This window comes from Lissotriton helveticus, chromosome 5_1 (assembly GCF_964261635.1).
Source record: "Lissotriton helveticus chromosome 5_1, aLisHel1.1, whole genome shotgun sequence".
In the NCBI taxonomy this organism is placed as follows: Eukaryota; Metazoa; Chordata; class Amphibia; order Caudata; family Salamandridae; genus Lissotriton; species Lissotriton helveticus.
The window spans coordinates 939,123,726-939,151,540 of record NC_136065.1 but is presented as its reverse complement, the minus strand read 5'-3'; the positions used below and the strand labels follow the sequence as shown (position 1 = coordinate 939,151,540).

Genomic DNA, 27,815 nt, shown 5'->3' with positions numbered 1-27,815 from the left:
TTCCCTATGGGATGGTCCCTACTGGGAATCCCCAAGGTGGAGCCAGGCATCCCGGGCATTGATGGGGCCGTTGTGGAGATTAGGCAAGCTAATGCCCAGAGTTGCCGAGTGGGACCCCAGGTTAGAGTAGGCACCAAGGCGAGAATTGTCAAGTCCGCTGACCCTGGTCCACGACCCTGCCGCGTCGGGAATTGAACCCTGGTCCCGGGCCGATTTCTGCTCCCGGATCTGCCGCCTCTAACCAGTGAGCCACACTACTCCACATAGAAAAATAAAGGTACCGAATTGTACATGCATTTTGCTCAGCAGAAACTGATCTTACCCCGACATCACAATGGGGCCTTGCTCCTGTGATGGGCCATTTTAAATGTTAATGTTGCAATGTTGGTCCCTAGAACCAAGGCCCCAAAATGCTTGAAGATGAAGATATTGTGCTCATTTTTCGCTAGCATGCTAAATGTAATACAAAAATGGAATGTATGCAGTGTGGTGCACCCTCCTTATTCATACATCAGACACACCAGTGAGTATGGATAATGCAAAAAAGCAGATTCGGTTGCAATAGCCCCAAGGCATTATTGGAACAAAATTTCAAATCTTTAACTATTCAGAAGATATAGTTTTTATGCAGGAAACTTAGGAACTGAAAGATATAGCATTTGATGGATTTACGTGCTTTAGTCTGCCAGCGTTACCGTCTCCAGCAGGTCGAGCCAAAAGGGGGGTTGACTGCTTTGTTTAAAGTAAATATTGGTTATTCTATTTCTCCCCTTCTTCTGGATCAGGGGCAGGTGCAGGTTTTTTGTCTTAGCTGGAATGATAACTATAAGGTCCACATGGTGAATTTTTATAATAATAATCCCCTCTATTAAGGTCGACTGTAATTTCACAGGATCTGTGTGCAGTGATTGGCACGCTTGTTGAAAAAAAAAGGCGCGGGCTGAACTTCCCCTTAACTTGATGGTGGCAGGAGATTTTAACGCAAAATTAGGGCACCTGCCCTCTCTATCATCAACAACTTTTGAACCATTTGTTCGAGAAGCTGATTGCAACATAATGGCGACTAGGGGACGGGTTCTATTTTCCATACTGGCCGAACAGGGTCTGGCCAATAAGGCCCCTAATTCTGCTGGTTGTGATGTTCCATCATTTACAGGGCGGGTTGCTGGGAGCACTATAGATTATATTTCTACCTCCCAGAGTACGTTTTTAATGATTAAAAACAGCGAGGTCTTCATTCAGATCTACATCATCCATAATCCCATTACTGCACAATTAATGACTACCCCCTGCGCAACACAAGTCTAAGCTAATGCCTACCCACATTTTAATCAGGGAGGATGCAGGGCGCAGAGTGGTGTGGCGAACTGCGAATTTGAATCACATTATGTCCCAGGTAGTCTGAAACAGTAAGGCATCGGTGAACAGCTGCAATCTGGTAACTCCCAATCCAGCCCTTATACTAAATCATTTGACTAACTTCTTATTGTGGATAAAAGAGATGTTATCTGGACCCATTGCCCAGCCATGCCTCCATACTAAATCATGGTTTGATAAAGAATGTAGAGCGGCAAATGTATCTCTACACACTGCCTTAAAGCAATCCCCAAGAGAGCAGAGTGCCATTATAGCCAGCAGAAAGATCTATGAGCAAGCATTAAAGAGAAGGAAATTGGCCATGAAAGAGGAGAAATGGGAATCCATTGTGACTGCTTGTCAACTTAAAGACTCGCAATCCTTCTGGAAAGCTGTGCGGTCTGTTCTATCCCTGCTAATACCTCAAGATAAAGTAACAGTTCATAATCCGGCTGAGGCCTGGCTGGTGCATTTTTCTGGGATGTATGCTATTGAAAGCAGGGCCGACAATGCACTTCAGTTGTTATTGTGCTTAAATCTTGAGTTGAGTGAGGAAGAGGTTTTTAAAGCGATTGCAGAGAGTTGGTGTAAGAAGGCTCCAGGACCGGATGGTGTCCCGTTTGATCTATTTAGGGAGGACCCAGGGTTTTGGACTCTTGTACTCACTTCCATATTTAACTGTTTGTAGTCTGGGTGTGCCCAGGTCGTGGCGCACATCAATTATTGTCCCCATTTTTAAAAAAAAGTAATGGGCTCAATGCCAAGTGCTATCGTCAAATTCAAAAGTTAAGGGCGACCATGCTGGAGTGCGTTTCGGCTAAAGGGACTAGGTTCACCCTGGTGGAACGTGTGCCTTATGCCTTAGAAACTTTTATAGAGAAAAAGTGGTCGCCGATGAGTTAGTGGCTGAAAGCTGGCTTCAAATCGGGCCTCAATAAAAGAAGGTACCATGCAATTACAAGTTAAACCCCATGGAATGGGCAAAAACTGTGCAGATCTGTTTTTACAGAAGTAAAGGTAGGCAGAATTTACAATTTCAAGGGTTTTCATGTACCCATTTACCACCTGCGCTGACCAGGTGGGACATGGGAGCAGTGGATTTTGTGCAGGGCAGAGGTGGAGCAAGAGAGGTAGGGAGTTTATGTGAGTGAAACGGAAGAAGTGTTTGTGTCAGGGAGGAGCACTGCAAGCTCCCACATTGGCCAAATAGAAGACCTAAGTAATTTTTCTGGCTAGGGTTTCCAGCCAGTAAAACAGAGTCTGGTGTTTCACACCTGGGAAAACTAGGTGCAAAAACACCAGGCCACTTGTGATTGGGCAGGAATTCTGCTGCGCCTAACTCGCAATGATGGCCTAAGTGTTGGGAATGAAAATTTGTTGAGCATATGTCACAAATTGGGATTTTGCCTGAGGAGGTGGAATCCCTTCTCCAGAAACAATCACAATCCTTGTCAGGGTGGATCACAAAAGTCCCTAAATGATCCTGTGCTCAACCCTCTGGTAGCTTGGCACAAAATTTGTCATGCCTAACTTGGAGGCAATGTGTAAAGTATTTATGCATCACTTAAACAGTAATAAAGTGAAAACACAAGAAAAATCCCACTCCAATTTAGAAAAAGAGAGAACATTGTAATAAATTATTTGACATCAAAATGACAAAAATCCAATCAGTAGAACCAGACTTTTAAGTTTTTGTAAAAACTAGCACCTAAAAGATCAAAGCGCCAACAGAGGGCCTCTGTCACGCGAGATGGGGGTATAGTCGCTTTTAAGGCTGACTGCGATGGAGCATGGTTCGAATACAAGAAGCTGATTGGATTACCGTCAGCATTAGAAGAACATTTTCGGAAAAATGTCTGAGAAGGTAAAGTTCAGCAGGGCAAGGCAGCTGGCAGTGTCTGGGGAGTAAGAATTGTCAATGGGGAGCAGTTGAATGAAATCACAGTTAATCTTTCTACATCCAGACTTTATCACTTGTACGGAAGTTGAAAATCTCCAGTGGGATGAACCTGCAGCCTTTGAGTGCTCCACGAAGCCAGATACCCCTTCTGTAAGCAGCTGTGGAACAGATTTGCTGTTGCCGAGAAGAATGCAGCGGGAGCTACTGTGAATTCAGGCTGACCGGCAACGCATCTTAAGCGGAATAGTGAGCAGTTAGGTCCCAATCTTCTTTAGGTTCTCAAGGAACTTTTTAGCTGTACATTTTCCAAGTGCAAAGTTTTGGTATTGGGATATTTGGGCACCTTTAGCACCTTTACCGGGGGTCCAGGACAGAGTGGGCACTACTTATAATGTAAGACTCAGGTGCCTGGTTCAAGTTGTTGGAGATTTTTGTGTCCCTGTAGTTCAGAACAGGAAATATCTCTGGCCCTCCCATCCTGGCAGGATGGCCCTTTCTGCCAACACCTAGACCCCCTGTGTCTTACTGTCTGTGAGAAATACACAAAGGACAACTGCCACTCTAATCACAATCATGTGACCCAGACCACAGACTGCAGGCACCAAACTGTTAGGAGAAGAAAATGCAAACTTTCTAAAAGTGGCATTTTCAGAATTGTGACTTAAACATCCAACTTTACTATCAAAAAGGATTTTAAATTACAATTCTTTTGAGATCAAACATTACATTTCTACCTATTACCCAACATGTAATCACTTATTAAATGTAATAAGCTAACCCAATGATATCCTACGGGAGAGGTAGGCCTCACAGTAGTGAAAAATTAATTTAGGAGTTTTTCACTACCAAGACATGTAAAACTCAAAAGTATGTGTCCAACTTTTTATATACAATGCACTTGGCCCAATGGCCTGTTAGGGCCTACCTTAGGAGTGACGTATATGTATTAAAAAGGGAGGTTTATTTTGCCAGGTCATATTGGCAGTTTAACAGACAGGGTTCAATGGCAGGCCTTAGACATGGCTTAAAGAGCTACTTAAGTGGATGGTACAATAAGTACTGCAGGCCCACTTGGAGATTTAATTTACAAGACACGGATACGTGCTGTACCTCCTTACTAGGGACTAATAAGTAAATTAAATGTGCCAATCAGAGGCAAACCAATTTTACCATGTTTAAAGAAGAGAGCACAAGCACTTTAGCATTGGTTAGCAGTGGTAAAGTGCACAGAGCCCTACAGCTGAAAAAACAAAAAATTCAGAGAACGGGAGGGGCGAAATTCAGAAAGGTTTGGGGATGTCTCTGCAGAGAGGACCAGGTCAAACAACATACATCACTAAAGCTGTTCTGGACTTCATGTTGATACATTACTTTATAGAAGGTTTCCAGGAATTGCTAATAACAGGCACAATGTTAAATTAAGTACCTCATAAAACACATTGGGGGTCATTATGATGGCGGATTTCCCGCATACTCCGGGCCGGCGGAAGCCACCGCCGGCCCGGAGTATGCGGGAAATCCGCCGAGGAGGCCTGAAAGACCCACTGCCAAATCAGGATGGCTGGTGGGTCTCCCAATCAGTCCGCCGCTTTTCCGCCGCGGTCGGAAGGCGACCACGGCGGAAAAGCAATAACATGGCTGGCGGTGTCTATCAGACACCGCCAGCCATATTAGGATGCAGGGTGAGTCATGCTTTTCCGCGGCGGCTTTTCCGCCGTGGAAAAGCATAAGGACAGTCACTTTGGGGGCCCGTTGCGGGCCCCCTGGGTGAAGGTTGCATGGGGGGTGCACATGGGGGGTACCTATGGTACCCCCCTGCCCTTGCGTGCACGAAGCGGCAGGCACCGCGCGGTGCCTGCCGCTTTGTGCATGCAAATGCACACCTTTCGTTTTTTGCATTGCGGCGGATGCTGCTTCAAGCAGCATCCGCCGCAATGTAAAACATACAGGATGTGACCGCCAGGGTGGCGGTCACATCCTAATTGCTATGGAGGGACCGCCGCTGCCCATGCGGACGGTCCCTCCAACTCAGGGGTGGCGGACGGACGCAAGTCCGTCCGCCATCCTAATCGGCCCCTTAGTTACAGTTTTTTGGGACGGGCAGGTTGAGATTTCAATCACTACCTCAAAGGCAGTGTCAAGCTAGCATCACTCACAATACCTATTAGACTGTATCAATACTTTGAGAGAGAAAGAGACTATGGGTATATAGGACAAGATCCCATGCTGTCAGTGGTGCAAGTCTGTTTTTATTTCTCATGGGAAAGCATACTGTACCGCAAGTTTATCCTTGGTGGTTATGTAAACAATTATTCAGCAAATGTACTTGTTACAAGGTCATCCACGAAAAAGTGGTGAGCAGAGTTCAAAGTAAATATATATATTTTTTAAACACTATGATTAAAGCTGCAAAATAACAAATGGCCATATAAAGGCACCGGAGTATGTCAGAATATAGATTCCACATCATGCAGATAAAGGCAAATCTAATTTCTCTCGCCTTCTTAAGATCATCAGGGTCACCAGAGGCAGTGTAGTAATTCAAGATGGCAAACCGGGCGCAGCCTGCACAAGTAGCAGTGGTGGGGTGGTGTGGGTGTGGGATGGTGGGGTAGAAAGCGGACAGACGACGGGATAGGGAAAGTAAAATAAAACAATTAATAAAACCACTTACCTTGCACTCGCTGCACCACCAAGTCAGAGATGCGGCTAGTGCAAGTTAGGTGGTTTTATTTATTATTTAATTTAATTCAATTGTATTTAATTTTATTTTATTTCCCCTCTTATGATGCTCAGGCTTGCTTGCAATGCTCGCTCTCCACAGTGCACACATAACCAACCTTTATGGCCCACCACTTTTAAATGTCACCAGCCATCATTGAATTTGTTTTTATTTTTTGTTGATTTGGAGAGATATGCCTTATTAATATTCATTTAATAACCACATATATTTTTGATTTTGCACACTTTACATTTTGGGGAATAGACAATAAAGTTTGCTTACTTCTTGAACTGTAGCTTTACAGGTGTATTAACATATCCTTGTCGCATGCGAAGGGATTTTATTTGCTTCCAGACCTTTACCATATTATGTTTTAAGGATGCATCTTTTTGTTCTTCGATGTCCAGGAGACTTTGGGTGTCTCTATAACGATAACAAAATAGAAGACATAATAGCACAGACCAACTTCATTACATAAACTGCAGTGAAGCATTATATTAGTTAACCAAAGAAAAAGTTAACTACCCATTGAGGAAAAGAATAATTTTAATGAAAAATATCTCTTCCCTATCGCGGAAATCACACACAATTCCCAACTTTAACCATGAGGACAGAATTGTAATTAAATGACTGTAGCTATGTAATCTTTGTTGCTCCAATTGTAAATTAGTTGGGTTGATGTATTCATGGATAAAGATACCCTGTAGTATACTGAAATTACAAACAAATAATACTTCGTTTGTCCCCATTAATTTTTTGGAACCCCTAATAAAGTTAGAAGAGGTCATCATGAGTCAAAGTGATGTAGGATCTAGGTTAGACCTGCACATATATTTAGTTCGTGGCTTTCTGCAGGACAATTTTGATGTAACTGCCTACATATACTGCAGGCTTATGATAGCAGGGAATCAATGTATTATTCTTGGGTCACTAAGGAATGGCTGTTTTTGCACTGCAGCTGGTGCGCAACCTGAAAATGTTTTTGAGTTGCATAGGATGTAGCAAACCATCACAGTATATAGAATTCGAAATCATTAATATTAACAACACAGGACTACAAAAGACCTGCAAAATAAGCATGTAGTCTTACAAGGGACAGCAAAGTTCTACCTCTGCATTCACAATTACTGGATGCTGACTTTATTGCAGCACCTGTGGCCTGAAGGAAGAGGTTGTGCAATCAAACCATATGTGTACACCTGACAAAATGAACAAACTGAGGAAGGTCTCTAATGGACAGGTAGATCTGACTTTGTTGATGTTTACTGTTTAGGGGAAAATTATGGAGTGATAAAGGCTACCTATGCAGTATGTTCCACTCAAGTGATGAGAAATTAAATTGGAAAATGTTGGGTTAGAAGAGAAATTACCTGGATATATAATGTTACTCCTGAACATAAATATGTATTGCATTCCATGGCCAGGAATTTACAGAGTTAGTCACCCTCATGATGAGATTCCATCGTGAATACTAAGTAGTGTGTGAATTGAAAATGTTGAAATGTTGCTGAAGAGATGTGCAGCCATTGTTTAACATGTCAAAAGAATAATCAAGGACACAAGACTTGTGTTCTAATGAGTCATATTGGCAGTCAAAGACCCCATTTACTAGACTCCAAGCAGATTTTGTTGGAATACCAGTTTACAATGGTCTTAAATGTATTCTTGTGAACGTCTGCTTGTTTTCTAAATGGGATGAGGCCTATTCCATCTGGAAATCAGACAGCCTTACACTTGCCAAACTTGTGTTGAAGGAATTAATACCAAGATTTGGCCTGCCTCTCTCTATTGAGACAGATTGTGGCTCACATTTTAAGAATGAGATTGTGCAATTGATAAGTACCACTCTCTAAATTGCCTAGAGGTTCCATTGCTGTTACCGTACTCAATCTTTGGAGTAGTTGATAGAAAAAATAGAACCATAAAGAACAAGCATTTGCAATGCAAATGTTCTCGCCTTTAGGACCTTATATGTATTTAGCAATGCAGCAGGTTAGCCTGGTTGCTGAAACATCTACTGTTCTTTAACATGGAGGGAAAGTAAGCCCAAACTGTGTGACACGCCAGGTATGGGAACACGTGGAGAGAAATATTGCCTTTCAGATTGAAATGGTATAGTCTAAAGCTCTGTTTTTACATGAAATCAGGGCCTTTGGTGGTCATATCACTGAAAATACAAGATTTGAAAAAAATATTATTGTCTACGGGTGCTCGTGGAAGACAATTTCTATGGACTGTAATCTAGAGCTAAAGTGATTCTGGTATTTTACTGACCTCTGCTGGTCGTTTCCTATCAAGAAAGTTAACTAGAGGCAGTTGCCAGAAAAATAAAAAAAAAGAAAGCCCCTCAGCAGAAAACAAATCTGGTATTATACTGACCTCTGCTGGTCATTTTCTATCAAGACAGTTAAATAGAGGCAGTTGAACAGAAATAAATTCCTAAGCCGAAGCAGATAAGTCCTAGGGCTGATCTCCAGAGCCCACAAAGTCCATACACATACAATTATATACTAAAGTATATAAGTATGTACTAAAGTATACACAAGAGGTCTTGAATGCTGGACCTAAAAAATTGGCCAAAGTATGTGCTTTTACTAGTTTGATGCTCTTCCTCTTGTCTTGATAGGTATCAGAAATTTTCCTGACAAAAAGACTGGTCTTTTGCTCCATTAATTATTGATGGGAAGAGCAAGGAGATTGGCTCATAGTCCTTCAGCTAAACTTGTTTCAATTACTGATGACATCATTCAAGAATATTGAAAAGGTCTATCTGACATAGTGAAATCTGTTTCTCACCTCTTGAATTTGGAAGCACACCATCGAAAGAACCTCTATACCGCACATTGAACCCAGGATACTGGATTGATATAAAAAAAAAAACATTTGTAAAAGTTACCTTGAGGAAAAGTGCGTGACCCTGTCAGACTTACTGTATGCATTCTCAACTTTCACAACAGCAAAATGATGACTTTAGGCCTGATTTGGATCTTGGCGGATGGGATACTCCGTCAAGAACATGATGGATATCCCGTCTGCTGTATTAAAAGTGCCATAGGAAATAATGCACTTGTAATACAGCAGACGGGTCATTCAACACATTTCTGATGGAGTATCCCATCCGCCAAGATACAAATCAGACCATAAATCCCAGTACCTCTCCTAAAACCCACCAACTCTCCATGTTTCTTTATACTGGAGAACAGGTGTGCTCAGAGGGGGAGAAAGGTATGGGGAGAGGAAGAATAGACTGCTTTGTCCAAATCATTAGTTCTTCTCACTATCTTGCTAACCTTCACTTCAGATGTGGTTTCCGCTGTTAAGTAGTTGAAATGCAAGAAAAATTATTATCAGCCAAAACCTTTACCTTCCTACTTCTTACTTGATATATATATTTATATACATTACTCTACAACATTCAATAATATGCCTACATATCCCATAAAACATTGGCTTTCCTTTCCTTCTATTGAATAGATGCTGTTGCAATATTGCAGTTATACATCTTTAAAATACAATTGTTTTCGATGTGTTTTTTTCTTTTTCTCTCAACAGGAATACTTGTGTGATCCTGAGGTGTTTCAGAATGTCAAGTGAAGGCTGCAGCTCCAGTGGGAACCGCTTGGTAAGTATTGCGATGAAATCGTCTTTCTCTTGTGAATAGTTTTTTCTATTTAATCTCCTTTAAACTATAGCACTTCTCATTCCAAATATACTGTCCTGAGCTTGACTAAACGCCTTAATCACAATATGCCCCAAGCCTCGAGCATTGATTTAGTCTTCAAACACCGGGGTCTGACTGAGACACTAATTACTCTGGAGATTAGTGACTTGAAGACGCTTCCTCATTGTGGAAGTTTTGGGGTGTAATGAGTCTGTGCAGGAAGGAAACGCTTCCTTTTGTGCTTAGTTTGAGCATTGATGAGACTCTAGTCCTTAGAGAGGTTAAGCAATAGCAACACACTAATTCCGCTAGCCCCACCTTAAACACTGACCTGGGAGATGAGGAACATGGACCCTAAACGCTACAAAAAAGATGTATTAAAGGCAACGTCACTATCCTAACTAGACCTGACCTCTTCAGAAATTATGCACCCTAGTTGAATTCCTCAGTGATATGCACCACTTCAGGGTTAACACACGCACTACATTCCAAACCAAACACCCTACAAACATTCCAATGGCCAGATTAAAACAACTAGTGTGGGACTCTAGAAACCTCACAGGAAGCCATCATGGGATTTCTCTCGTGCCAACTTGCACTCCTGCTGAGTAATGTTGCATTTCACTGCACAAACAAAATGGGGTAATTCTCTTGTTCTCTTCTTCTGGATCCTGACAGTACCCTCTCAAAATGATGGATCTCCTGGCTGATGCTTAATAGGACATTTCTTATGGAAGGCCATTGTTAATCTGGGTGCATGAATGTAAGTATGTAGTTCCCAAGACCGGTCTATAACCTTTCCAGTCTACTAAATAATAGACCTGTTCCTTTACTTTCTTTTATTTCAGGATTATCTTCTCTTCAAATTCTAAACTTTCTTACAGTTGCAGAGGTTTTGGTAGTAGTATCACTTGCAGATTATGTGGTACCTTCTTTAGCAATGAGACATCAAACACCGGATGTACTTTAACATGTTGGGGCAGTTCCAATTGAAAAGTCACTGGGTTTATGATCTTCTCTATAGAGCATGGTCCTACAAAACGAGGTTGAAGTTTTGAATTCCTCTAAGGTCCAAGGTGTTTAGAGCTAAGCCAAACCGTGTCTCCAATTTGAAGGTTTGGCTCCTGTTTTCTCGTTTTGTCTGCAGGTAATCTGTAACACTATTTAGCTTGTGTCAAAATGTCTACTGCTGATTGGTGTACTAAGAGTAAATGTAGGACTAGGCCCTTTACTGCCAGGACCATGATATCCTTAAAATCTACTAAGGAATGTAGGTGTATAACGTAGTTCAGGTAAATCGGCAAGTAACCTGTGGACACATTTTTCTGCGTTATTGTGTCAGAACTCTGCAGATTAAAGTAGATCTGGCCACTCTTCTACCTGATCTAAAAGGATCATCCTCAAATACTGTTCTAAGTCTTGATTAGCTCTTTCTATCTGTACATTTCTCTCTAGGTGATAACTAGTGGAAAACCTTGTCTCAATGTTTAACGCACTAGTAAAAGCCTTCCAGAAATGGGATAGAAATTGGGAACCTTGGTCTGAAATAATTACCTTTGGAACACTATGGGCTCGTACTATGTGATGACTAAAATGTTGTACAATTTGCTTAGCACTAGGTATACCTTTAAATGCAAGGAAATGGGCCATGTTACTATATATACTAGGATAGTATTCGACCCTTGACATGAAGGTAAGTCTACTATGAGATCCATGGTCAATGTATGCCAAGGATGGGAAGGAATGGGTAGGGGTTGCAACAATTTTTTAGGGTCCTGCCTCTGTGATTTGTCTCTAGAACTAATCTCACAGGTGGCTACATATTGTTAGATATCTTTATTCATATGTGGCCACCAAAACTTTTTCTTACAATTCCTGAGTGGGTAGAAACAGACCTCTATCCTGGTTTGGCAACTGATTACGGAATTTCCCTTTTAGGCATCTGGTCAACCCACTCTTGCATTTCTTCTGGATTCATTGATTTTCTAACTTGTTCCTCCAAATTTCCACTAGGCATGCCCCCTATGATTTTCAACTCTCAAATTATCTTCTCAATCTTGACTGAGCTCTTCTGTGTTCCTGTATCAATTTGTGACAAAGCATCAGCATTCCCATTTTTGTTTCCTGGTAGATAAGTGATCACAAAATCATAATCAGCAAAATACAAGGACCACTGAAGTTATCTAGGAGTTAAAGTTCTTGCTGATCTTAAGAATTCTACATTTCTATGGTCTGTGGATACTATGTCTGTATGTCTTGCTCCCATCAGATAATGTCTCCATTCTTTGAATGTATATTTTATTGCAAGTAGTTCTTTCTCTGTAATTGTATAATTAGTTTCTACTGGGGTCAATTTTCTCAATCGATAGGCTACCAGACGTAGTTGCCCAATTGTATTGTGTCTTTGAGCTAACAACCCTCCAACTGCTAAGCGTGATGCATCTGTCTCCATGTCAAACAGTTCTGAAGTGTCTGCATGGCATAAGATTAGTGGTATTGTAAAATCCTTCTTCAAGGATTCAAAAGTCTCTGCTGCCTCTTTAGACAATGTTAATGTGACTCCTTTCTTTAACAGAAGTGTGAGAGGAATAATTTTCAGAGAAAATTATTTTGTAATACTTCAATAGAAGTTGGTGAACCCTTAAAAACTTTGAACTTCCTATACGGAGGTTAGAGGCTTCTATTCTGTAAGTGGCCTTATCTTCATTTCATCCACTGTTATTTCCTCATGGAGCAGAACGAATCCCAAGAATTCCACTGACTTGACACTGTAAGTGCACTTTTCCAATTTCACATACAAGCTATTCTTTCTGAGTTTTTGCAATATACGTCTCACTTGCTCTCTATGCTCTTCTTCAGTGTTGGAGTAGATTAAGATGACATCAATGTAGACTATGGCACATTTATCAATTAACTCACTAAGCATGTTGTTAATAAGGTACTGAAAGGCAGCTGGAGCATTACAAAGTCCATATGGCATGACCTGATAATAAAAAAGACAGCATTGTGTTCTGGAGGCAGTTTTCCATTCATCGCCATCCCTGATCCTGATTAGGTTGTAAGCCTCTCTTAAGTTAAGTTTAGTATAGATCTGTGCTTCTTTCACCTGGTCCAATAGCACTGAGATCAAGGGTAAAAGATAACAAATTTTCACTGTAATTCAGTTGATAGCTCGATAGTAAATGCACTTCCTCAACTCTCCTTCTTTCTTGGGAAAGAATAAAGGTGAGGAAACTGGAGACTGAGAGGGTTTGATAAATCCATTAGCTAAGTATTTTTGGATGTAATCTTTTAAGTGTTGATTTTCTGTTTCAGTCAATACATAGATTCTGCTACATGACGAATTTGAGCCTGGTTGCAGTTCTATTTTATAGTCATAGAAGTGATGAGGTGGGAGTCTTTCAGCTTTAACTTCATTAAACACATCCACAAAGTCTTCATATGCTGAGGGAACTTCGTTGGTATGCATTATGTACACTGAAACTCCTCCATCACATAACATGGTGGTGGGACTAGGTTCTTGGGGCTGGGAATACTTTCCAAAACATGTTCCTTACAAAATTAAGAATTCATGACTATGGTTCTTGTGCTCTAGTCAATGGTTGGATTACATCCGATCAGCGAGGGTAATCCTGTATGAGCTGAAACTGAGAAGCATTGCTCAAATTGAATTGAACGATCTCCTGATGGCGTTCTTGAGAAATTAACTTCACTTGTTCTGTGTGGCTTACAATAGGACCTGATGAAAGATTGGTTGTCGACCGACCGAATTGCTTCACTTTTGTGCTTTCATATAGTCTCTAAGCCAATCCTTGCCACAAATTTAAAATCACAAAAAATTCCTGTGGCCCCTGAATCAATCTTCACTAAAATCTCAGGCAGGGTAACATGGTGAAAATTGAGTGTCATCGATTGAATTAAATGAGGAGTCAAAGCTTGCAATGTATTTGCTAGATGATGGGTCCTTGGAGTTGTCTCTTTGTCAGCACTCACCAGTCCAACTCCACCTACAGGATGTGCCACAAGTTTCCCTTCTGCAATACCTTTGGTTTCATCAGACAAATTTCCATGAGATGTCCACTTGCTCCACAGTATAAACATAGGTTGTTTTGTATTCTCTTCTCTTTTTCTTCCTTGGTCAGAGGCCCCCGGATGGTCCTTATCTGCATGGGTTCAGCTCCGTGATGATTTCCTATGCGCTTACAATTCTCCATTCTTGCTCATTTAAACCTTGGTATACTTAGGCAAAAATCTCTCACCCTTTCTTCTCTTGTTTCAGTTTGTCAGTGTCAGTAATCTATTTCCAAAACTAAGTCCATAAGGTCTGAGACCACAGTTGGTATGGTGGGTACCTGGACCAGGCATCCTTTTGCTAATCTTTTAGGTTCTGATAGAGCACCTCTGCTCTCTTGTTTTCTGGCCACTTTGCTTCCACCAGCAACCTATTAAACTGTGCAAGATAGACGACTAGATCTTTATTCCCCGATCGTTAACTGCAGAGTATTCCAAGATGATATCAGACGTTAATATTGCGACATTGTCGGCATAGGCCAATGTCTGATATTCAATATCATTAACCTTCACTGGCTTGATGTTACTGCATTGTTCTAATTTATGAAGAAAGGGATCGATGTATAGTGAAAACAGGAGGGGAGAACAGGGGTACCTCTGCCGAGTGCCCCTGCTTATACAGAACGTGTTGGACTCCTGTCCCTAAATACGAATCCTGGCCACCGGTAGTTGATACAAAGCCTGAATTGCCTGGATAAACTCATTAGCCATCTCCTTCCATCGTAGGACAGACCACAGGAACTGCCAGGAGACCCCGTTGAACGTTTTCTCAGCATCCAACAGGGACACCCCAAGCGGAGACCCGGTGGCCCGAGCCCAGTCAAGAAGTGAGATAACTCTTCTGACATGATCAGTCGTGTCCCTCCCAGGAATGAACCCATGCTGCCATATGGAGACCAAAGGATTGGTAATATCACCTAGTTTAGATGCTAAAATATTTGAATAAATCTTACTGTCAGCATTAATAAGTGAGATAGGTCTATTCAAGAATGGGTTTAATTCTGGTTTGCCTTTCTTATTAAATACAACTATAGTAGTCCTACGCCAGGAATCAGGAATACATCCCCTCTGTGCTGACTGAAATAGAGATATTAGGTCTGGTCTTAATAAATTCCAAAATGTTCTAAAGAATTCCAGAGGAATCCCGTCCGGGCCAACAGCCTTACCGGAAGCTAAAGAAGTTATAGCTGTTTCAATCTCTTCCCAAGTAATTGGGGCTGCAAGGATCGTATTTTGATCTAATGTAATCTCAGTAGTTTGGAGATCTCCAAAAAATTCCTCTGAGGGTTCCTCCCCACTTCCGTCTAGTCCTTCATCTACTTCCTCAGTATAGAGCTGTTGATAAAAGTTCCGGAATACCTTCAGGACCCTATCGAGGAGTCCTGAATTTGACCAGACTGATCTTGAATTCTACTAATTCTATTTAAAACTTCCCTCTGTTGTAGACGCTTAGCCAGAACCCTACCCGTATTTTCTCCGAGTTCGTACGCTTCAGTTCTATATTGCACATATTTGATAGCAAGTTCTTCGCCAAAATGCTGATGTATCTTAGCCTTAATGATGGCAATTAACAGCTGACATTCTTCAATACTTTGGCCACCACAAATTTTCCTCAACAGCTGAACCTCCACCAACCTGACCTGTTCCACCCAATCCCTCAACTTTTCCTCAGCCACCTTTCGGCGATAACAGGAAAAATTGAGAGTCTCTCCACGCACGGCTGCCTTGAAAGCATCCCATACTATAGTTTCTGAAGCGGAATTCCTATTAAAGTTAAAGAACTCTGCCACCCACTTAACCATATGCTCGCAATACCACTGATCCAGCAATAACTTGCGTTCAAAAGTCCATGGCCTCGAAGCCTCTACAAACCCACTAGATGGAAGCTCTACAACAATAGGATTGTGGTCTGAAATAACCCTAGGGGGAGTATTAATACTGGTTCCTTCTGCCATTTGACATGATACAAAAAAGTAATCAAGAAGGACCAGCTTATTATGTGGGGGAGAGTAAAAAGTATATCCCGGGTCCGTCCGTTTGTGCCTATACCATACATTCCTTAGCCACCTTTTAGACGATAATGCACGGATGGAGCGCGGTACACACGACATCATTGAACACATGTCATGATGTTTTTATCATTTACCGACCTCCAGGGCAGTACAATGGGTTCAGGGAAAGCATTGGGGAAGTACTTAGTAACCTAGTTCTCAGGTTTGCTAATTTCACGCTCTTAGGGGACATAAACCTGCACCTTGACTCCCCCACAGATCCGGCTGCAACCTGTTTTAAGGACATAATGAGCGTCCTAGGCCTATCACAGCTCACACTAGATATCACACATAGGGCAGGACATATCCTCGACTGTATCTGCTCTAATTTAGAAACACTCAAGGTAAAACATCCTTTAGTGCAAACATGGACAGACCATAACTTTATCCCATTTGAACTGTTAGTCAAGAATAGCCCAGCAGGCAAAAGTACAGCAAAAGCGATAACGCCTCTACAGGGAAAACCCTGCTGGAAAAACCTTATAGGACACCCTGATTTCATGAATAAAGCCCTAGAAAAGAGGCCTTGTCAGGAGACCCGATCAAGGATAACCAGCTGTTTGGGGATTGGATAACGGAACTCAGTAAGGAGTCAGGTGCCACAGCCCCCAGAAAGGAAGCACGGAATAAGAAAACATCCGCACCATGGTTCTCGGTGCCTCTAAAAGGAAAACAATGGGAAATGAGGGCTTTAGAGCGAAGATGACGGTGAAATTATGAGAGTAAAGATCTCAGTATCTATAAAGCTGCAAGGCGACAATATCATGTCCTGATAAAACCTGCCAAAATAGATTTCTACACGGAAGCCATAAATAACAATAACAAGAAACAGAAAGAGATCTTTAAGATAGTGAACACCTTTATGAATCACAAAACTCTGTTGCAAGAAATTCCCCCAGTGATATACACCGCCAGTATGAGCACTTTCTCCCCCATTAATTTGGAGGAAACTCACAAAGCCATATTGTCCATTAAATCAGGCTCCCCTTTCGACCCTTGTCCCCCCTTGGTCTTGCAGTCTATGGTGGACATTGTCAATCCCATCATTAACAATATAATAAACTCTTCACTTGACCAAGCAATGATTCCCATGGAATGGAAATTAGCGGCGGTAAAGCACCCACAAAAGAGGCAGCTAGCGGATCCCACAACCCTCACAAACGTACAACCTATCTCGCTTACCTGTTCTCTGCAAACTAACTGAGACATTTGTGAATAGACAGCTCACCGCCTTTTTGGAGGAGAACAACGTTTGGCACCCAAATCACGCAGGTTTTAGGGCCCAACACTCCACAGAGTCAGCTCTCCTTTTTACCACGGAAACACTGCAGGCTGCTATGGACCAGGGAAAGAAGGCCGTCCTGGTCCTATTGGACCTGTCCGCGGCCTTCGACACGGTCTCACATACCATCCTTATAGACCGTTTAAGATTAACACCATTTCTTATGCGGATGATACGCAGCTCATCCTGGTGCTGGATGATGATATAACAGAGGCTGAAGAAAATCTTAAGAACTGCCTCTCAGCCACCTTTAAATGGATGAGCAACAATCACCTGAGGTGCAATTCAGGAAAAACAGAAATTCTGCCTTTTGGCCAATATAATCATTTCAGTTCCAAGCAGTGGTGGCCTGGAGATACCATTGTTCCCCCAAATACAATTAACGCAGTCAGGAACCTATGGATTAAGTTCAATGCCACTTTGTCTTTTAAACAACAGGCCCTGGCCGTGGTGGGTACCTGTTTTAGCATCATAAAAGGCCTGAGAAAATTCTTTGACCTATTACCAATCTCAGCCAGACGAACGGTGGCGGTGGCACTTATAACATCTCGGCTGGACTACTGCAACAGTCTATATGCAGGTACTAACAAGGCGGTTGTGCACAAGCTACAGATGGTCCAGCACGCAGCAACCAGACTGGTATTGAGGTGGCCTAAGAGATCATCCCCACAGCGGCGATGGATATGCTCCACTGGCTACCAATTCACAAGCGGGTACTGTTCAAGGCCCTACTGATCACTTTTAGGACCTTTCATTCACGAGGGCCCAAATACCTTCAGAAGAGCTTTAAGCGATACCTTCAATTGCGAAATCTGAGATCCTCAAACGCAAACCTGCTTACCATTCCTACCTTTAGACTAATCACTAAGGGAGGGAAAGCCCTGGCGGTTTTGGGTTCAAGGGCTTGTGATCAACTTCCCCTGCCTCTTCCTCAAACCACCCTTGAATCAGTATTTAGTAAATCATTAAAAACCTGGATCTATAGCCTGCCAGACACAATGTGTAAAGGTTTAATCTGATATGTTGAGCCCGCCTAGATGAGCAGTTTGAACCAGCGCTCTCCATCATCCTGGGTTCTCAGCGCCGAGATGCTCCCTGGAGTGATAGCCGTGCTATATAAAAACACTGTTACATTACATTACATTACATTACGTGAGCACTTATATTTCTTTTCTGTTGACCTTGCTACTGGGACCACTTGTATCACGGTACACCACTTTCACTCTTTTTTTGGGCTGCCATTACTATCTGTCTTTACTTGATAAACGCTTATGGACCCAGGGTTATTGGGCATATTACTTTATTGTGTTACAGGGAGAAAACCCTGAAGAAGGGCTGGACCTGAAATGCATCGGGGATATCACTCTGTTACTCTTGTGAACTAACATTATGACTGCGCTTGACAATATATTTATTTGAAATATATGTATGAAAGCATCATTTGGAAATTTCAGTATTGGATTATTATTTAAGGAGCGTACCCTTCCAGAGGTGAAGGACTACATTTGATATACCATACATCAGCCAGCCCATGCTCCCTAACTAACCCCCGTAAAGCCTTAAAGGTCCTAACTTTCCACCCTTGATATAAAGAATCACTAGACAAGTTGAAATTGCTCTCTAAATGGATATTAAAATCTCCACCGAGAATTAACGGGTGTGGCCACGTAGCAAGTTCAATGCTTAAATAGTTAAAAACTGCAGGATCATCCTAATTTTATCCGAAAATAGAACAAATTGAAAAAGGGCACCATTATTTATAAATTTGATAATTGCCCAGCCTCCAAATTGATCCTTCTTAACTTGTTGATATGTCCCAAGACCATGACGGGCCAAAATAGCCACCCCCCTGATGGTAGTGCTTTGCCGTGTATATGCCAAAAGATCAAGACCGAGTTCCTTCGGCCAATCACTTTTGCTACAAGGGATATGGGTTTCTTGCAGGCAATTACTGAGTCAATGGTATGAAGTGCACACCTGTATTTCTCATTCTTGATATGCTCAATTCCCTCAAAATGCGTGCATCCTGGAATCACGGTCCGCTCTACGGCCGCGTGAATATGAAAATCCAGTTATTTGAGAACCCAATCGCTCCCTCCAGAAGCACTGTTGCTTGGCATGAACCATTTGCCACACTTCTTATTCATTTACGTCTTTTTTTTCAATATATTCCAATGTTTTTAAAGTTTCAATCCATTTCATCACATGAAATCCTTTCAATGCATTGGGAATTAATAATACTACTGAGGATGTAACATGTATCGGTCCTGCTGTCGTGAAAAGGCCTGGACGGGCATACCTTCAGCATCAGACTTGCTATACATTGAAAGGATTTCATGTGATAAAATGGATTGAAACTTTAAAAACATTGGAATATATTGAATAAAAAGACTTAAACGAATAAGAAGTGTGGCAAATGGTTCATGCCAAGCAACAGTGCTTCTGGAGGGAGCGATTGGGTTCTCAAAAAACTGGATTTTCTTGCAGGCAAAGCACATCAACCTTCATAAATTGTACACACTTGGCCAATAACCCTCTTTTTTCTGTCAATTAAGCCACAAATATTTCATGAACATACAAATATTCCCCCCTTCTACCTGCCATCTTTGAGAGAGCCATGTTCTTCACCAAGCTTGAACAGATGATACCTAGAACGTTTCCTGACTGTACCAATGCTTGCTCGTTTCCTTGAGCACCAATAATCATGAAAAAATATAAACAACATTACTCCCCCCATCCACCCAACCCTCCCCACCATCCACTTCCCCTTCCACCCAAAACTCCATCCCCCAAAAGCTCTCACACACCCCCAGCCACCCATCACATAAGGTACGGGGACCAACAGTCCCAGGTGATGTTGAGCTGAGCCTCCACCCTCCCCACTAACCTGGTCCCCCCCAATAGGATATATATCATACTATGCAAAAACAAAAAAAGTCCTAAAAATTAAGTGTGGGCGCAAAATCCGTTCCGCTCGAGGATTTTGCGGATTTTCGGCAATTTCGCGGTCCACAGGCAGGACTCATTCTGGCACGATGCTCCTGTCACAAAAATTAAACCTCAACAGGAAGCACTTACAGATATACATAAAGCAGGTGCCCGAGTTGAAGCTCAAATTCGTGACAGTATCTCAACTTGCATATTTTATGACGCAGCCAGCCAGGGCTATTTAATGCATTTACTACAAACTCGCGACATCCCACAATCTCACAGTTTATGAGAACTCAACTTTAACATGACTTTTTTACACAGTGGAATGGGAGGCCTGGCACATAAATCTTCCCTGGTCCTTAATTGGGCTGGTGAATGTTAAAGCTACAAATCAAGGGCAGTCCACTCTCTGGTAATTGGTTTCCCCACTGCGTTATTTCTGCCTCCCTTTTACACTTTCGCAGGCCCTGTGCCTGTAAGTGTCTGCCAAGTAATTTCCTAGTGTGATAAGATTTTTTTTTCAGTGTAATTGTTCTAAGCCTGGCTGCCTTCGCGAAAGAAGTGGCGGCTTCCACACACAGACACACGCAGGCCTTGTTACTAATCAGCTGGGAAGTGATAGATCGTGCGATGATCTGGACAACACCATTTTGTCTTAATGACAATAAACCACTGGCCTCTAACCCCTCCTGCCAGGCCCAATAAATAGTTACAAACCTCCCGGCAATCTCCTGTCTGCGTGTGAGGCCGTAGATGGGGAAATAGTAGAAAGGAGACGGACCAAGTAGGGGAAGCAATCTGGGACATTTTTTTGGGCTTCTGGCTCGGGCGACAATCAGCAGCGCTACTCGACGCAAAGTAAGTGCTCAACTTAACTTTCTTGTGCTGAAAAGTTGACTCGAGCATTCAATAAACGTGCTTTGAGTCGCGCAGTGCCAAACCCCTGATAGTGAACACAATGAGGTCGTAGCAGGGTGAAGCCTGCACATCCAGCCCTATGTATGATTCCAACAAAGATAGCAAAGCGCATTTATTTATTACTGCATTTTTGTATAGAGCGTACTTTACCCGAATTCCTTCACATCTGCTGCTCTGATCGGTCTCTGACCCTTTAAACAAGAGGCATGTGAACTCGCATGGAAGCCTCGCCCGTTTGGCCCCGCCACACACACACTAGGGTACACGACATCACATATTATTGAAATGGCGAAAGGAAATCCGCGAATTTGTGGATTTTTATGCCATTTCGCGCGAATTCGTGGACCGCGGATCCGCAAAATTCGCCCATACTTATTCAAAATTGAGAATAGCTTATTTGACCCTTACCTGATACATGATATGGAAAACACATTTAGTTCACATATCACTCCCTAACCTACAATGAAAGCAAAAATTCCTTTGCTTGGATTTCCGACTGGAAATAATGTGTTTGACCCTGATAAACCACCTTCAATTTAGCGGGATTAAGCAGGAAAACCTGGGCCCCCTTTGCCTGAAATACTGGTATTAATTGGCGCAAGAGCCACCTCTTTTCAAACGTCGCCTGACAGAAGTCAGGCCTCACAAAAAAATCACAGACCTTCCCGGCCCTTTCAGGATTCGACCTAGCCAGGTCGTAAAGGGCCTCCCTGGCCGGGAAATTATTAAGGCAGATAAGGATGGCACGTGGTTGATTATCCACCTGTCCATTTTTTTTGCGCAGGTTAAAAGGGAATCAATGAGCCCTATGAACTTGCACTTTCCAATCCCATTGTTGAAGTTCAGGAAATGCCTCTTCAAAAAGTTCAAAATGGTTCAAAAGGGGGTGGTGATGAACGGAGCATCTGAACCGATCAAACACTCACACCCAGTCAACAGATCGGGGTTTAATCCATCACCGTTCTTTAGCCCACTCTGCCACCCCAGTTCAGACATGGCCATATGCAAATCAGTCTGACCCTGTGCCTCATGGGAACAGTCCAGCCCGAACTGCCAAGCCATGCCTTCCCTGGACCGGAAACAAGCTTCCGAGGACCGGTTTCTGGCATTTCAGCCATCTTCAGCCCGGCTTGCTTGAATCCAGTGGCAAAGTGAGCAAGGGACTCACGTCTGAGCATACCCTGCCAACTTATGGCGAACAAAATGGTACAAAAGGGGGTGGTGATGGACGGAGCATCTGAACCAATCAAACACTCACTCCCAGTCAACAGATCTGGGTTTAATCCATCACTGTTCTTTAGCCCACTCTGCCACCCCAGTTCAGACATGGCCATATGCAAATCAGTCTGACCCTATGCCTCATGGGAACCATCCAGCCTGAACTGCCAAGCCATGCCTTCCCTGGACCGGAAACAAGCTTCCGAGGACCGCTTTCTGGCATTTCAGCCGTCTTCAGCCAGGCTTGCTTGAATCCAGTGGCAAAGTGAGCAAGGGACTCACGTCTGCGCATATCCTGCCAACTTATGGCGAACAAAATGGTACAAAAGGGGGTGGTGATGGACGGAGCATCTGAACCAATCAAACACTCACACCCAGTCAACAGATCTGGGTTTAATTCTTCAAAAAGTTCAATCGCGAACTGCCGGACGCCTACGGATGCCTTGCCTTCCTGGATACCCAAAATTCGCAAATTATTTCTCCTTGACCTATTTTCCAGGTCTGTTAATTTCGACACTGTGTCATCTTTTACAGCTTTAATGGATTCCGTTAAATTTTTCTGCACATCCAGCTCATCTTCCAATTGTGAGATTCTAGTCTCAGCTTCTCCGTTTCAGGCTGAGCGATATGGTATTTACTCAGGTTATAAATTAAATATTGATAAGACTCAGATTCTCTCTCTCTCTTTGTAAGAATTAAAAGAGAAATAGGAGGAATGCTTCGTGGATGGAGTCATCTGCTTCTTAATTTATACGGTCGTACAAATTTGATAAAAATGATGGTTCTTCCAAAACTAACTTTTTTATTCGAGACAATCCCTCTTGCATTTAAAGGAGAATGGTTTAAGAAGCTTCAGAGTGAGGTTATTACATTTATTTGGGCCGCAAAAGGATCTCGTCTCTCTTGGACTAAGATAAGACGAAAATTGATTAAAGGAGGGCTATCAGCCCCGGATTTTCAGTTATATTGTTGGGCCTTTCAGTTAAAAAATTTTAGAATTCTTTTGAACACTCCATTGACTGCGGGTATTGATGTATTGCTGGCAGCTATGCTAAGAAGCTGCCAATATAAGGAAGTTGGTTTTTTATATAAATTCGCGGATCCAAAGTATTTCAAGAAAGTGCGTCTCAAGGTATTGCAGGGAGCAGCGGAACTATGGTATCGGATCAAGAGGCTATTAAAAATCCCATACTATGGTTATTACACTTCCATCTGGGACAGCCCAGGTTCTCCTGCATGGACTAAAGATGCTTTGGCTATTCCTCTTAGATCAGCAGGGGTAGAAATGTGGGGGCATCTTTTTCTTGATGGAAAGCTGGTTGGGTGGAGTCAGGGAGCGGCTATTTGGGGGCAGGCCATATCGAAGTTTAAATATCTTCAAATATATAGTTGGGCCGGCAAAGTTGAAAGCGTCGTGGGACTTCAGAATGAACTGGAAGAGAAGATCTTCTCAAGTCAAGTGTATAAAAAGGAAGTAGGACTCTGGTATTGGTCAATGCTGGAGACGGCGGACGGCCAGTTCTCATTGCCAGAAACCCTGTGGAAGGATTGCTTGCCGGACATCGCATCTGAAACTCAATGGCAAGTAACTATGGCTATCTTGTATAAAGTTGTTAAACCCGAAAATTTAAGGCGAAACCATCTCTTTACACTCCACAGAGCATACTGGTCTCCACATAGACTTTCAAAGTTCAAGCCTTGAGGACTGGTGGAATGCCCTAAGTGCAGCAGTCCCAATGAGAAGGATATTCACATGTTCGTGGAGTGTCCAAATATTAAAGTATTTTGGGAGGAAGTAAGTAGCTGTTTATCCCAAGCTATTGATCATATTATTGAGGTAAGCCCTGAACTTATTATAACTGGAAGGTTGAATTTGCAGATAAGTAGTTTGGATGATAAAGTTAAACTTGTATTCTATGGGATACTTTTGGCGCGTAGAGAGATATGTAAACTGTGGGTGTCCCCGTCATCCCCAGGGATTTTAGATTGGTTGCGAGCTATGAGATTCACAGCTAAAATGGATACTATGGGTCCGACAAAAGATAAATGTAAATTCTGGGAATTATTTTTGGCACATTTTGGGTGAAAAGTTTGTTGTTTGGGCAAAGCATAGCTTGTTTTTGTAAACATTTCAGTCCAATGATTAAGGTCTTGGCCTATCTTGCCGGTGGTGTTCTCAACGTGACGGTGGGGTCCATCTATGCATCAATCTCTTACAAAGGGTGGCATATGTAGAGAGGTGGTCTTTGAATGGCCCTACCTGTGTGGTTGGCAACGGCCACGGTATATAAGATAAAAAAAACATGGGCGGTACCGTGTGGTCAGAAATGGGTGGCATAAAGGCTAATGAGGACAAAAAAAAAAAAAGACTCAGATTCTCAATTCTGTGATTGAGTCTTTTCCGGGTAAGCCGATTGTGCCAGTAGCAACATATTTGGGGGTCAAGGGTACTGCAGAGGTTGATCAAATCCCGGGCATAAATATAGGGCCCATGATTCATACAATTAATCAGACACTGGGGGGGCTAGACCATCTGCATTTGTCAATGTGTGAGCGAAGTAATGTTATTAAAATGATGGTATTTCCAACATTTTTGTATCTGTTTAGGACTATTCCTTTGGAATTTCCCACTCCATGGTTCGCCAAGATCGAAAGGATGTGCTCCAGATTTTTATGGAGCTATCATAGACCTAGGAGAGCGGCCAAGTGGTTGATCCTCCCAAGATTGCGGGGGGTTGGGTCATCCCAAATTTTCTGCTTTATTACTGGGCATGTATTTCACAACATATGGGGGTACTTTTAGTTCCAATGCTCAGAGGCGGTCAGACCAACTATTTATGAAATAGGTATGGGGGATGATGCTAAACAATGCTTGGTTAAGATCTTAGAACCTAGTTACTATAAAAAGACTAGATTCAAGACAAATAAGGTGGCTTATTCGATCTGGAGAAAGATACGTAGCAGACTAAAAATTTCTAATATGAACAGTTATACACCATTTTCGGCCTCTGGGATCTTGCCTTCAATTTTTCAAGATCAAACCACATACAGATGGGGCAATTCTGGAATTAGTACGGTGGGGGATTTGGGCCATGAAGACCCCTTTTCTTTTTTGCAATAAAAATATGGTCTGGATAAACGAGGTTTCTTTAAATATTTACAGATTCGTAGTTTTTCAGATAGTAAAACACAAGGATCTGGGAAGGTCCCATTAGTCAAATTAAGTCAAAAGAAATCTCGGATGGGGGGAATTTATCAGATTCTGTTGGAAGCTCTTCATGATGATTTACTAAGTCAGAATGATAAATGGGATAGGAAATTGGGGAAGGAGGGTATTAATATTGAGGATTCACTTGAATTAGCCAATCAGACTGTAATCTCTGGAAGCCTTCGCAGCCAACATTTTATGACTATTTTTGATTTTTATTATACACCGGCAAAAATTGCCAAGTGGGGAGGTACTGTCAGTGGCCCATGTAGTAGATGTGGAATGCCGTCAGCAGATACAGTTCATATGTTTTTTTCTTGCCCTAGGTTAGTAACATATGTACAGAATTTTGAACACTTTATGACTTAGGGCTCCCACTATCTATTACTGCATATATGGTCATTTTGGGAGTAGCGGGAAATATGAACTGGTCACGAGCTATCACTGGGTTTGTCTTTATTTCAATGGTTATAGTCCAATTGTGTATTACTTCCCTGTGGAATAGTCCTGACCCCTCTACTTTCTATAATTGGCGCTCTAGGCTTCTAGCTGTATATAATATTGAAGTTTCAGTTTACCGTTTGAAAGGGCTAAGGAGGTGGGAGAAGGGGCAAAAGCTGTGGGCCCCTATAACAGATTGGTTACAGTAATATGAGCTGCAATGAATTTCAATCGACAGGAATTTTCAAGCTGTAATATGTAAATATGTCACAACTTCCCGCATGGAGCTTTATGCTGTCATGATTATTTTATTTATTTTAATTTTTATATAGCGCGAACGTGACCCACGAGGGTATCAGAGCGCTTCAGTATAAGAACACAAATGGATGAGGTGTTATACATACATTCAAAAGTGTCAATTTGTACAAAACAAATATAAAATTTAGGAATAACAAACATAGAGGACCGTGAAACTGCAGGACGTAGCACAATAGACAGTTAATGAACATTAGGTGATTGTGCTAGCAAACATACATATTATAACCACGATCGAATCACAATGGATATAATGTGTATAGATAAAACCGAGAGGGACCCACCACCAGCTAAACTTTACACTACATACAGTTATTGAACAATAAGGGCTGCGATATTAATCTAACATAAAATAGTCTCGTCCTTTCCACCTGAGATAGGCAATGGTATTCGGATCATAAAGATGACTCGGTGACATCCTAGAATTAAAACTTAGGGCATGAATTTGTTCATTAGTAGTATTTTTACTTCTTTTTTGAATGCAGTAAGGTAAGTGATTCCACGCACTAATGGAGGTAAGGAGTTCCAAATCTTCGGTGCAATCCCTGAGAAAGCTCTACAACCGGTTCTCTTCTAATGGAAGGAATGAGGTTTCGGAAGGAAGGTGCTCACACTTCGAAGTAGTCTACAGCCTTCTGACCTTTCCAACTTTAGAGTTAAGTAACTGGGTATATTGTTGTGAATTGCTTTTTGTGTCATGCAGGCCACTTTAAGGTGTGTTTTTGCCTCATAGGGCAACCAATTCAGGGCTTTCAAGGTTGGAGAGATGTGACTATTTCTTTTGGTTCCTGATACCAGTCTATCCGCAGCATTCAATGCTGCTCTCAGCAGGGCCAGCTTGTATTTAGGGATACCACAGAGGGTGGTGCTTCCGTAGTCTAAACTTGGTAGCACTAGGGCTTGTACTGCCATTTTTAGATCAGCCTGAGGGAGGAAGGGTTTGAGTTTCCTTAATATACTCAACTTGTGATTAGCTCCCTTGGTGGCAATAGAGATGTACGACTGCATATTCAGATGTTTGTCTATGGTTATTCCTAGGGATTTTGCTGAGTCAATGATGAGGGTGACACAGTCAAAGGAGGTTAAGTGTTTTAACCATAGGTCTAGCTTTGGTGTGTGGCTCGGTGGCGAGATGAGAATCAATTCTGTTTTTTGGGTATTCAGCATAAGGTGGTTGTTACTGAGCTAGCTTTGCTTGTTCAGTAGAATAGTGTTGAGGGCAATGAAGTCTTCTGACGAGGTGATTTTCAGATACAGCTGGGTGTCATCAGTGTACAGGTGATACACAATGTTCGCTGATTTCAGTGCATTTGCCAAAGGCTCCATTAGGAGGTTGAAAAGAATGGGTGATAGGGCAGATCCCTGCGGAACACCAAGGGTGCCCATAGAGGGTTGCGAGAGTGAATTCTTCATCTTGATTCTTTGAGTTCTGTTATTCAAGAAGGAGGAGAACCATTGCAACACAGTGCCCGAGAGGCCCCTCCTTCATTCCAATAGGGACAGAAGGTTGTCATACTTGACCGTATCGAAGGCGGAGGACAGATCAAGAAGTATCAATAGGCATGATTCATTGCAGTCAAGCATTTTTAGTATGTCATCCATAATATGTGTGAGTGCAGATTCTGTGCTGTGTCCTTGGCGGAAGCCCGATTGGTGACTGTCTAAGAGGTTATAATTCTCAATGTGATTGCATAATTGAATTTGTACACATTTCTCCAATAGTTTCGCCAAAGTGGGGATG

At 42.3% G+C, this 27,815-nt stretch overlaps 1 protein-coding gene across 7 annotated transcripts in view; it reads right to left on the bottom strand.

Annotated features, from left to right (window-relative positions):
- CC2D2B (coiled-coil and C2 domain containing 2B) overlaps positions 1-27,815 on the bottom strand; it is a 1,917,855-nt gene that overhangs the window by 1,129,469 nt on the left and 760,571 nt on the right. For all 7 annotated transcript variants that reach the window (XM_078643430.1, XM_078643434.1, XM_078643435.1 and 4 more), the window contains one exon: positions 6,261-6,401. In XM_078643430.1, the coding sequence (XP_078499556.1) occupies positions 6,261-6,401 (141 nt within the window). The remainder of the gene's footprint in view (positions 1-6,260; positions 6,402-27,815) is intronic.